This window comes from Musca domestica, unplaced genomic scaffold (assembly GCF_030504385.1).
Source record: "Musca domestica strain aabys unplaced genomic scaffold, Musca_domestica.polishedcontigs.V.1.1 12, whole genome shotgun sequence".
Classification (NCBI taxonomy): Eukaryota; Metazoa; Arthropoda; class Insecta; order Diptera; family Muscidae; genus Musca; species Musca domestica.
In genome coordinates this window covers 1,160,906-1,173,806 of record NW_026712155.1, presented here as the reverse complement: position 1 = coordinate 1,173,806, position 12,901 = coordinate 1,160,906, and the positions used below count along the sequence as shown (strand labels likewise).

General features: G+C 37.8%; 1 protein-coding gene across 9 annotated transcripts in view; it reads right to left on the bottom strand.

The window, feature by feature from the left end:
* The window catches only part of LOC101900158 (unconventional myosin-XVIIIa), a 52,933-nt gene that overhangs the window by 31,049 nt on the left and 8,983 nt on the right, over nt 1-12,901 (bottom strand). For 4 of the 9 annotated variants that reach the window (XM_059118011.1, XM_059118015.1, XM_059118013.1 and 1 more), the window contains exons 6-10: nt 4,257-4,667; nt 4,005-4,191; nt 2,352-2,518; nt 792-2,285; nt 473-661 (exon numbers count right to left, since the gene is read on the bottom strand). In XM_059118011.1, the coding sequence (XP_058973994.1) occupies nt 473-661; nt 792-2,285; nt 2,352-2,518; nt 4,005-4,191; nt 4,257-4,667 (2,448 nt within the window). Of the gene's footprint in view, nt 1-472; nt 662-791; nt 2,286-2,351; nt 2,519-4,004; nt 4,192-4,256; nt 4,668-11,437; nt 12,784-12,901 lie in introns of those variants that run through there. The other 5 variants (XM_059118017.1, XM_059118018.1, XM_059118016.1 and 2 more) reach the window with 3 other exon arrangements.

The window sequence follows — 12,901 nt, the reverse complement described above, 5'->3', positions numbered from 1 at the left end:
ATAAAATAAATCATTAAAATTAATTCTGGTAACCGTAGTAAGAGTCATAACATGATCATCATTTTATCGCATCTCTTAATTGATGTAATATCAAGAGAGATACAGTGATACGAAACAGATTGACTCGAATATGTTAAATTGACATCGTATCTTAAATTAGACGTCTAGATTATTTTTCACAACAACCTTCCAGATCCAATATTTAAGACTCCGTAATAGAAGTTTTACATGAAACGAGTCTGTGGATGTTGGTAGGTAAATAAACTCTGTACCGTATCAACAAGTCTGAAAGCCATGTTAAAATGGATCATCCCTATTTTTTAAAGGGATAGAATAAATACAAATATGAGTTGAGTGACCACAAATACTTATTCCTAATATTGTTGTGATGGTGATAAGAACAACAATTTCAAAGTATCATGAGTTGGTTGGTGTATTCAATTCGGTTCGAAAATAGTAACAATTTACTTACCTGACTTGGTCCTATTCGATAAGTAGCAGGATCTATTTCGTTCGCTGATAGTATTTGCTCGACGACAACATCTTTGCTACCCTCGCCAGCTAAAAGACCAAACCGTCTTTCGAATTCGGCGAGTGGTACAGATTCAGGAAAGCCTAATCGGTGCAATCGTGCAGCATCCAATACCTGTGAACCCCGCAACTGCAAATAAAGACAAACAGCATTGAGAACTTGCATTCATTTGAAATTAAGGTGCTAACATCTGAGCTTTATAGTTCAAGTATTAACTCAAGCATATAATTAATTTAGTGCAACTCAGTCCAACACTTACTTGGCTTCTCAGAAGTGGAATATTGACAAGATCTTCTTTAGCACATTGAATTGCCGTCGTGTTTGGTGAGCCATTTGTGGAAAGACAGGAATGCTGTCCAGCATTGTGCTGCAGTAGATAGCAATGCACAAAATGAGTTCCGGTACGTCGCAGTGTGTCGATGATGCCATCAACGGTAAATTTCACTTGCAACATAATGGAATTTCGTTTTACACCAGCCGAGGTAAATGATCTGCGAATACTGGAAACACGACGTAATGATTGAGTACCTTCTAGACCGGCAAATGAGCCGCAAAAGACGATACCACCAGAGCTACGAGTCAATGATCCAATATAGAGGCGACTAATTTCGTCTCGCGATGAATCTTGCAGCAGTGAACCAGCATTTCGTATGGCTGGATGCTCACGACTATTTCGCACCCAACCGTTGACACTGTATAAGACTGGATTTGTGCCCTGTAAATGCTGTAATACGAATTGTTTTGGTCCTGTACATTTCCGCATGAGCGCTTGGTGTTCCCGGTCTCCATAGTGCGAAAATAACCGCTCAAGGAATGTGTCATCATTTGAGTTGGGGTACATGGACTCCTCATCTAAAAGCCACAATAGACCTCGCCGGTCTTGTTCCCTTAAGTCTCTTTGGGAAGAACGAACTACGTGGTTTTGTGGTGCCTTATCAATCAGTGCCACTAAAGGAGCTGGACTTAGTTCAGATATACATTCAGTATCAATTTCAACTAATTCTTGGGCATAACGGTCCCTTGGCGCCACCAAGGTGTTGTGATGGAACAGTAACTGCAAACGCTCCTGTAAGTAATTATGCTTCAAATCGGAGAGTGTTGCCCCGATTTGTGATCCACAACTGGCTGGATTCTGGAATCCAGGTGTATCAACTAGAACTATCGAAGCAATTGTGTGCGAGGCAGTGCAAATAGTTTTATTTATGAGGGCTACAACTGCAGCTAATGCCTCGGAATAAAGGCCAATAACCAATGCGTCTAAACATTCCCAAGCCAGTTCTAAACTGTCAGTGGATGCTTTAGAGGGACTTGTGCTTCCCGATGTATTGACATTAAAAGCTGCACCAGTCAAGTCCTCAAAAGATACTCCCAGTAAAAGGGCAGCCTTTCTTGCTGCCGATGGATTGGCAAATTGTGTACGGCCATTCGCGCCACTGCCTACGACCGTTACACCAGCCAAGCCCAAATGATATATGGAAGCCAATATACTCCAAATACCCTTCACAGCTTTGGGATCAATGTTCAAAGTTTCGAAAGCCAATGTGGTGCGCATGAAATCAGCAGCAGCTCTTTGGCGATCTTCCAGTTTTTGAGACAATGACACGAACGGATGGTTATCTTCAGCCGGCAAACTGTCGATATAGAGTTCCTTTTGAAGAGAGCCTGCTGCACCGGCTAATAATCGAGACATTATGTGAAAACTGTACTCATTGTTTAGGCGCCGACCAGCCCTCTGACGCTCTGGTAGCAAAATCTGTAAAAAAAGATTATTGCCTTAATACTACAATCTGAACAGACATTGGTATTGTTGTTTAGTTACCTGTAAAGAAGCCGACGCTATCTGCCCAGACTGATCTATGTCTAAACTTAGCAATTGAGTCATCCTTGTCGCATTGGAATTTAAGCAGGTTTTCGTATTGCCGAATGATTCCAAAATTATGTTAATGGAATTGACTTTCTCGGCATTGAGAAAGTTATTAACCGAGCCTGAAAGGAATAATATTAAGTGACTCGAAACGATGTAAGTATATTTGTATTGCCGCAATTGTCAGTTCTTGGTGCAGGTGAGACTTACTATTGCCTTATGTTATCAACATACTGATGTTTGTACCAATAATAGCAGCCTAATCTAAGTCGGGATATTATGTTTTTTACTGCACTGTCAGGTATTAGTTTAATTGCAATATAATGATAATACCTAGGGTCAATTGCTTTGGACAGCCGTATTATGCAAATACACCATGTCCATATCTTCAAACCTACTAATGGTAAAACTAGTAACAATTGTAAAATCCACTGTGAAAGAACTGCACGTTTATGGCATCCTAAAAATATATTACAGTTTTCGAACATGTTGGGCTTAACTGTGAAGATTTTTTAAGCGATTAGTTTACTTTATTTGTATTTGTTCCATGAAACTGCGCCATTATATGGAGGCTACAGCAAACCGTTATCCAATCATAATATTTATTGCAGGAAGTTTTCAAGAAAATCTGTATATATGGTCTGTTAGTCTTTTTTATTACAATACGAGTTAATAAAAAAAATGTGAATCTTTTTTAAGTACATTTTATGCAAAAAATGCATTTAAGAACAGGGTTCGGCATATTGCACTAAATTTTTAGTGCACTAAGAATTAAATAATTAGTGGTAGTGCACTTTTTAATTCCACTACCACTAAAGGGTTAGTGGTAGTGAAAAATAAATTGCACTACCACTAACCCTTTAGTGATATTTACAAAAAAAAAATTGCACTACCACTAAATTTTAGTGGTAGGGAAATTTTAATAGCACTACCACTAAATTTAGTGATTTTTCAAAAAAAAAAAAAAAAAAAAAAAAAAAAAAAAAATTGCACTACCACTAAATTTTAGCGAAGCCAAAAAAAGCACTATGTATATAAGTATTATACCAGCTATAATGAAGTTTATTGAAGTGAGTAGGGAACAACAATCCAGAATATATAGCACATATTCATAAAATTTGATTACTTTTCTAAATAGCACTAATTTAGTGCTATTTTTTATGAAATACCACTAATTTAGTGCAAGTTTTTTTAAATACCACTAAATTTAGTGGTAGAGCTATTGAAATTTCACTACCACTAAAATTTAGTGGTAGTGCAATTTTTTTTGTAAATATCACTAAAGGGTTAGTGGTAGTGTAATTTATTTTTCACTACCAATAACCCTTTAGTTGTAGTGGAATTAAAAATTGCACTACCACTAAATGAACAGTGAAAGTGAAATTATTAATGCACAAAAAATACAGTGCATTATGCCCATCTCTGTTTAAGAATATAGATAATCCTAAAAAAATACTTTAAATATATTAAATATAGGGATATGAGAAAACATGGACCTATCCATTTATATTTTTTTCCTTGGTACATTGTTTATACCCAGTACAAATCTCTGTTGCACCTTCGCATGCTACGTTAACCACTGTGCAAAGTTTTAAAATAGACACATACCTGCTGCCAAAGCCAAATAGTAAAGTGCGTGCTTGAAACTGGTCGTCTTGCCCGAACCAGAACGTCCCATGAAAATTAGACTTTGATCTCGGCGTGTCTCCAGCATGGCCCTGTAGGCGGTTTGGGCCAGCGAATATATGTGTGGAGGCATATCTTCAGTCTTGCAGCCACGAAACATGGAAACAACCTAAAAGAACAACACCCTATTTAACAAACACCTTCATCTGCTGGACCAACCTCATGCAAGCGTACCTTTTCTGAGTACAGTGACAGAGGCGCCATAGGGTTGACCACTAACAATGTGGGCCCCGCTTTGGTATGTATTAAGTTACTGGCAAAACGCTGACGTAGGCAGTGCAGCACCGACGCCTCGTTCAAATGCTTTAGTTCGCAAATATCTTCAACCAAATCTAAAGTGGTGTCGTTTTGCTTCTCAATGTCATCTTCGTCCACCGTCATTTCTTCGCCATTATGCAGTAGTTGTATCACCACCTTGTGGGTTTCCATGTGGGCCTTGGTTTGGGGCAGACGCAAAGCAGCACAGAATCCTCCACGGTGTACCAACCATACACGATCGCCGCCACTGTTGTTCTTATTATCACCCATCGCAGTACAGTCGTCTTGTGAACTTTCATGCTGCAATTCATTTCCATTGCGAGACTGCTGAAAAAAAAGAAACGGAATAATAAATAATGATCGAACTACTCGATACGTTTCGCAGCGCAGAATTCAATTAAAAATCAGAGTAGAGAAGTAGGTGCATACACATGGGTATGTGAGTGTCTTTCTTGTTTACAAACAAAATACTCCAGGCCTAGGGTTATTTTTAGAAAAATTCTCAAACGAAAACATGTAAATAAGTCATAAATATGATTTGTTTCCAAAAAGGAAGAATATGTCCCAAAATATGAATTGGACGAGTGCCGACAAGCCGTAGTGACTGCAAATGGGACTGGTATCTTGGCATTGCGTTTTGGATAGGAAACATTATTTGTTGCAACATTAGTCAGTTATTTTCTTCAGATACATGCAACTAAAACAACTGTTTTATTCTAAGGTTTTAATGTTAAATAACAGATTTCAGTCAGTCTTCCATTTTATTAAATGTTCTTCCAATAGATGAATGGAAATACAACTTTTTGCATTAATCCACATGGAGGCGGTCTGTGCATGCTGCTGTCCGCAGCACGTAACACAAAAAGCCCCAATAAATAAGTCTGCGGAAATGTCTATTTTTGGAGCAAATGGAAGACATTCTAAACGAAAATGTTCAATTTGACTGACAGCACATGGATGTGTGGAAAGATGGAAGGCATTTGACTTTATACGCCCCTAATTAACCGATCTCGCTACGCACACACACACACATTTACATTGCGAAAAGATTTATGCGATTTTGTACGCAAAATAGCAGTGACAAAATATATAGCATTTTTTGTGTCCAAAAGAAAAGTAAAAGAAAATCATGTTCATCTAAGAACAGTCCCACGCCGACTGGTTCTATGTTCCAGGTTTACTCTGAAGACATGATCCATCCATGGCTCAACAAGAAAGGTTGCTCAACTTCAAAGAATCTAGAAAAATGCAACTCTGTGCTGGAGTCTTATTGTGTCAAATAGACTTTTAAATATGCAAAGTGTATATATTGCGATGTGTATATGTTTTGACAGAATAAGGAAAAAATTGTATTTAGGGGGTAGCTTCATTCTACCTTCTGTAATTATGCCATGGTTCCATCTATATTTGCTCTATTTGTTTGCTGGGAAAACAAGGTCAGTAAAGTTTTGTTAGTCCGAACAGGTGGCGTTCTCAACCCAATTTTAAGACATTTAAAGTTTTATTTTTCAAATTATTTAACATTTCAATCAAGGGTAAATCGACATAGAATTTTATTCTGATCAAGAATATATATAATATGTGGGGTCATTCGAGATTCTACTGTGTTTTATTTATCTGTTTCCACTTTCACCGAGAATGATAAGATAATTTATAAAATAACTAGAGCCTATTGGTTTTGATTGAATCCATGCATTCATCAAAAACGAGATGATCTTTAAATTCATCACCAACTGTTTTTTTTTAATGAAAATTTCTAAATTCGATAGATTTGTAGCAAGAATAAATAAAAAAAAAAACATTCTCCCATAAAACATTCGTCGAATAGCGGTACTCCACAATTAGCAAATTGAGGCGACTATCTTAATGGCCGACGTCAGTCATCGCGGCACTTAATAATAAACGGAACTCCAAAAATGAACCAAAACAAACGTTAGAATAGAGTCCATTGACCACAAAAGTATGCCTGCGAACGGATGGATCCATAGTCACATAGTTATTTACGCGCCCCTTTATGTGTCTGACACTAAGAAACACACACACACACGCAAATATACACCAGAAAAGCCAAAGCAGAACGATAATGAATATCGATGTGCGTGTGCCTGTGTTTGGACATTAATGTGTGTTGTTGGTATTTTGAAATATGGAGATATCGAAGAAATACAAGTGTCCCAACCTGTAGTTTTATTTAACGCATTTAGTTCTCATGTCTGCAGCGTCACATGAATCATTTGCCATTTAAGGACGCGATTTTATTCCAATCAAGTGAAACAATATTTCTGATCGTCTGAGAAGTAGGTTCTTAAAGGTGTCATATAAGTGGAATAAATTGACATTTGTTGCAAATACCATATGTTTCCACATTTGATCCCAATCGGATTAATATGGGGCGGCAAAAAATTATCCAATTTGCATAGATCAGCCATATTCAAATATTTACGCCAAATGCAATTATTTTGTAAATAACTTCGTAAAAATGTCATATGCACACAATTTTGCTGGCATATTCAGAATGTATGCATTTTGAAGTTTTCTGCAAGAACGATATGTTTTCATTGCATTTTAATATCCAAATATGGCCTCGATCAGATCAAAACAGGAGGTGCATAAAATTACACATTTTAGTGACTGCATTTGAATAGTTGATATCGTATCTATAGCACTTCGATACCCACGCTAATAAACGTGGAAAACTCTTGTTTGATGACAACTCCTTTCCTTTTTTAATCACAACGTAATGCCGCATACATATCTATTTCTGCATATGTATGTAGGTGTCTGTATTAGTTGCGAATTTACTGTGGAGGTATTTCTTTTTATTGTATTACCACATAATTGACAGACTGCGTGTTTGTTGCTGCCCATTATGCCAACGAAGGAATCGACTGCGAATATTGCGAGTGTGGACTCCACACTGTGTCTGTGCCATGCAGCTCCGACTGTTGTTGTTGCTGTTGTGTTTTAATAACATTTCATTCCACAAATAAGAACTTCCGCACCAACAAATGAAGGAGTGAACCGAATAAGAATAAATGCCAATAAATAAACGCTGGGTGGTTCGGTAACTGGGGGGATGGGTGCTGCAATCAATATAGGTGGGCTTTTATAAGTCATTTTTATTTGATTCAACTTCTGGCAATAGGAACAACTTATTAATCATATATGCCCTGTGCCTTAAAATTCCTGTCAGAACCTAACTAATCATTTTTTATCAATCGTAAATACTTACCAAATCAACCTACAACCTACCAAAAATGATTTGTTTTTCACAACACATTTCAGTGACAACGTGACGCATTACCTGGTAATGCGAAAAACACAAGTTTTTTGACTTTGTAAATTTTTTTAGGAATAACCCATTATTTTCGACCTACTTACTGGCGATGCAAAAGATAGTTTGTTTACATTACGGTTTGATAGGTTACACGTTTTTTCCTAGTTTTTGCTGAATGTCTAAGCCAAGGACATGTTAAGATTGACATATATGTTGTACTCCCGTACTTTTGTAAAGGCAAAGCAAGTTAAACAGTGAGAGAGATATGTTACATTCTCAAGTAAGACATCCTTCAAAATCGCTATTTCAGCCAATCAGTGCACAGTGGTCGAGGTCGTATGGGAACAGCGGCCAAAAATACTTTCAGTGCAGATATCAATATGAATCTTTGGTTATGGTGCATTGATGGGATAAAAATAAAAAATGTGACAAAATGGATATGGGCGAGGCATGTTTTGGCATGGTCCCCTTACAACGTACCTCCCGAGTAAGGGTTATTTGCCCAATTTTCGTCACATTTCTACACTAGATTGTTCCGTTATTTGACATTTTACGTTCTAAAGAGCTAAACCAGTAAAGAAAGTCTTAAAGTCGGGCGGGGCCGACTTTATGATACCCTACACCACTTTGCTAATTTAGTAGAGCTCCGCATAACAATTAAAAGTTTCTATGGGAGAATTCAATCATACACGCTATGATTATAATTTAAAGTTCAAATATACCGCAGCATTTGTATCTTTTAAATTCGGACTTGTATTGCCCATATGGTGCACAATTAATTTGAAATCGGATAAAAATATATATGGGAGCTATATCCAAATCGGAACCGATCTCGATAAAATTTTGCAAAGATATTTCTGAGCTGTATTTGATGCATTTCCCTGAATATCGTTGTCACGGAGTGCATATTACGGCTGTGAGTAACTAATATAACAAATCGGATGAACAATATATATGGAAGCTATAGCTATATCTGTACCGATTTCGATGAAATTTGGCATACTTATTTTCAGGTGCAATCTGATCGTACGTGCAAAATTCCATACTATTCGGACTGATATTACACGTTGGTGCACAATAAAAGGCAAATCGGACGAAGATATATATGGGAGCTATATCTCCATTTTGACCGATTATCTACAACTCCAAGAAAATGATTTGTGTAAAATTTCATCTAGATAGGGCAATAAATGCGAACTGTACTTTGTTTACAAAATACATGGACAGACGGACGGACGGACATGCATAAATCGACTCGGAATGTGATTCTATGCAGATCATCAAAAGAAACTATGGGTCTATCTCGTTTCCTTTTGCCTGTTACAAACAAATGCACAAAGACATAATACCCTGACCACCTTGTGGTGTAGGTTATACAAATAGTCTTACTGAAAATTATTTGGAACGGCCCGCCTTCAGGTAGAGTCCCCCTGTAAAGGTACCTCCAAAAATAGAAGTATTTTAATACCATTCAATTCCAAATTTAATTATTTTTTGTAAACAAAATAGACAATGTTTTTGTAAACAAAATAAACAATTCAATATAAAATTAAATCAAAGCTACTAATGGATATATATAAATTTCAGTGTTATTCAAGTAAATCAAATGCAGGTTTTAATAATAAATATATTTTATTGCTTGGTAACGTTCGCTGTCCCGTTATAAAAGGGTCAGAGCTCCGAAGAAGACGGTTAATAAGATCTGTGTTTGTTGAAACACGAGCATTTTTTCGGGTATGATTTAGTCGAAACTTTTTTATATATTTGTTGCCAGACTTCGCGGCCTCCCTATAATTCTCCAAACGATACAATGACATATTTTATAATGTCGGGTGCATGTATTAAAATTTTATGAACTGTGGGTGGAAGATTGTGTCATGGATATCTATTTGTTAACTCTTTAGCAGTTTCCAGTGTAAGGTGCTTAAAATTTTCGACATTAATATGGCATCCGGAAGTCAATCCTTGTAACAATATTGAACACCTCTCATTTACATCTTTATCAATCCAAACAACAAAAACATTTTCTATGTCATTAGCACCATAGAATTGACAAAATTGCAGCGAAGTCACTTCAGTATATTGGGCATAACATACAAATCTGACAAAATCTGAAAGTTAAATTAGCACTTCAAGAATCTTAGGACCATTACTTATGGCGTGAAAAAAATCACATTGGAGGATTCAGGGGGGAAAAGAATTACAACTTTAACTGAAATCCAATTTTATTTTCAGAATTATTCTTAAAGGCAACTCAGAACACTCACATCGTCTATATTATACCCAACTACTAAACACAAATAATTACTGCACTAAAATAACTCAATACCTTGCCTTTCAATAATTATACCAAGATTTGTCATTTTAAAATGTATCTAATTTTGTAATACAGATCTATTTTTACTCCACTTTTTCACTGATCCCACTGAAAAAAGCAACTACTACTACTAAGTAGTGCAGAAATTAGTTTTGTTTATATTAACTCGTTATATGGATGTAGGACATGCCCTTGTTAAAATTAAGTTTTGGTAATCCGATTAGTAATGAGTGTTTCGTCCAGCAAATATGTTTCATATAGCGAATAGTGTAACTAGTTTTTGGTGTGAAAAATGTTATTCCCCAGAATGGTGGCATTAGCAGGGTCGCTTGTGGTTTAGTTTCCCAAGTTGTCGTCGCATTTTTTCGATCCGTATTGAGGATGCACCTTCAACTCGGAGTGTGAGCGAGACATATTTAAAACACTGCATTCACCTTGGTCTAACACCTGTCTCAACAAAGCGGTGTGTTATCATTTCCACCAACTGCATAAAACTTCCGTTCAAATTGGCTTTGACATTAAATAGTTGTTAGAGGTGATACTGCCGTCAGTCAAGTGCACATGTGGAACATTTTAATTGCAATGGAAGTGTTTCTTTGAAGATTACACATAGCTAGCTGGTCACGTGTCGATTTTTTATTTCCTTTGTGCAATGAGTTATATTTTAATCTAATGGCCACTACAACGCCTTTGATCGATGCTTGGTAACATTTGTTACAAAATGTTACTTCAGACCTCCAGTTTTTGATATAATTGCAGCCACAAACAGATACACCCCGATGTAGAGTATTTTTGAGGGTTTCAACTATAGATACGATGAATTTTGTTTTTGAAAGTGGTACTTTGGGTTATCGCGGTGTAAAATATGTCCAGTTTTTTGCAAAAAAAAAAGGAAGATTTACATGGGTTAAGCCATATTTTTAAGCTGCAATTTACTATAGTTTGATATGGCCCACGTTTGCAAAGTTGCAGTTACATTAGGCCGGCCGTACTTTTTATACCCTCCACCATTCGGGAAGTAAAGATGGGGGCTATAGAAAAACGCTAACCTATATAGAAATTGTTCTGCTACAATTGTCCTTGTCCTTTACTACATTTTAAGAAAATGTAGCTATAATCCTCAAAATACCGAATATCGGGGTTATACGAAAACGTGGACCTATATAGACAAGTGTGTCTTTAGAAATTGACCAATATAGAAAGTGTGCCAAAGTACCGTATTTGAGGAGGTACAATTATATGGGGGCTATATGAAAAAGGTTGAAGGGCTAAATCGACTTGGAATCTTGCGCTCCTATATATATGAAGAATATATATATATATACGTTGTTGTGTCTAAAATGATTGTTTCGATGAGTTACAAATGTAATGTCTATGTATGGTGCAGGGTATAAAAAATATTCAAGTTTGGTGTGTTTGAAAAGGATGTGATGCCATTTTTGCCTTAAATCCGAAATTTTAAATATTTATATATTTTTTATTCGTTTTTGCTATTTAACAAACCTTCATTTTGATTGCCTCATCGTAGTTCTTGTAGAGACCACAGCTGGCTGTGGAACCACGCATTTGCATCGAACGCTCCCACAACGTTTGCCACGGAACGGCATCATTGCGTCGCCTCAGCGATGAACGAAATATTCGATTGCTTATGAGAGTCGTCGATGGCGATGGAGACTTTGCTCCCGCTGCTGCACTGTTCCACGGTGGTCGGATGTTGGACGGCTGCGAAGATGTCGGTGGTGGTGGTGTTCCAGTTTTGCTGGACACATTTGATTTATTCAAACGAAAGCTACGATTCTTTTGAGTGCGTTCGAACGTTGTAGCCAGCGTTGAGCTGCTGCATTCGGGACTTTTGTCGCCTTCACTGTGTAGGCGCATCCGCTGAGTGGAGCGTATACTGGCCATTCTATTCAGCATTGAAGGAGGTTGTGGCGCGGCGGCCTTGTTTCTTTTAGATGGCAGAGGAGACGTTGTGTGACTATTGTTCCTTTTGGAAATATACAGGACGTTTTCGGCGGTATTTTTTTTCGTTGTGACTTGATCCTCTGGTGTACTACAGCCACCGTTGCTTATTGGCTGACTATTGCGGGTGGATTTATCGGAGCCACTCTCACTAATAGTTTCCGAACTAATACTGTTTTTACGCGGCCATTTGTCTGGCCGGGGTGGCGGTATGGGTTTGTTCAACTTGGATTTCATAGTGCCGCAAGCATGGGCCTTGCCTATACATCCTTTGTGAAATGCTGGGTTGAGCCCTGAGCCGGGATTGTTAGGGGTAGCTGGCACAATGGGTGAGCGTAACGTATGCTCAAAACTTTTGGGGAGCACAAACATGTCGACGGCTGTTTATTTGTTTCTTTAAATATTTGATCTCTTCATTCGGCAGTTTTCGCCTTCGTCCTCGTTGGTCACTTTCAGTTTAGAAGCGCTCATTTGGTGTCCATTTGCCGATGAAGAGAGGAACGAGCAACCTAGCAAAAAAATCTACAATCGGCATCAATGACACTGATGTCCAGCACCATCAAATATTGTGTGTCTCTATCCCGATCTATTTCAATTGGTACCTGCGAAAGGTGAGTGTGTGTGCGCGCATGCGTGGGGTCTTGGGAGAACTGTGATCGAGTCAACATATACAAAGTGCAAAAACAACATCTGCATCAACCATGCTGTGCCGTGTTGTGTGCGAATGTATGTGGGTTTTGTTCCAGCAGCCAACTTGCAATGATCATAACCTTGAGCATGTCTCTATTTCTGTCTCAGCCTCTGTCTGACTGTTTGTCTATCTGATTTACTGACTGACTAGCTGTATGGCGGTGCGCTTAAGCCAGGCAGACAGATATGCCAGAACAAACCAGACCTGAATCAAACCTACTACTCTAGCCAATGAATACTGGCTCAGAGCTTGTTGGCGCGTTTAAATCTCCCCCAGATCTAGGAAAATACCTACTCGCGTTCATTCTTACGTAA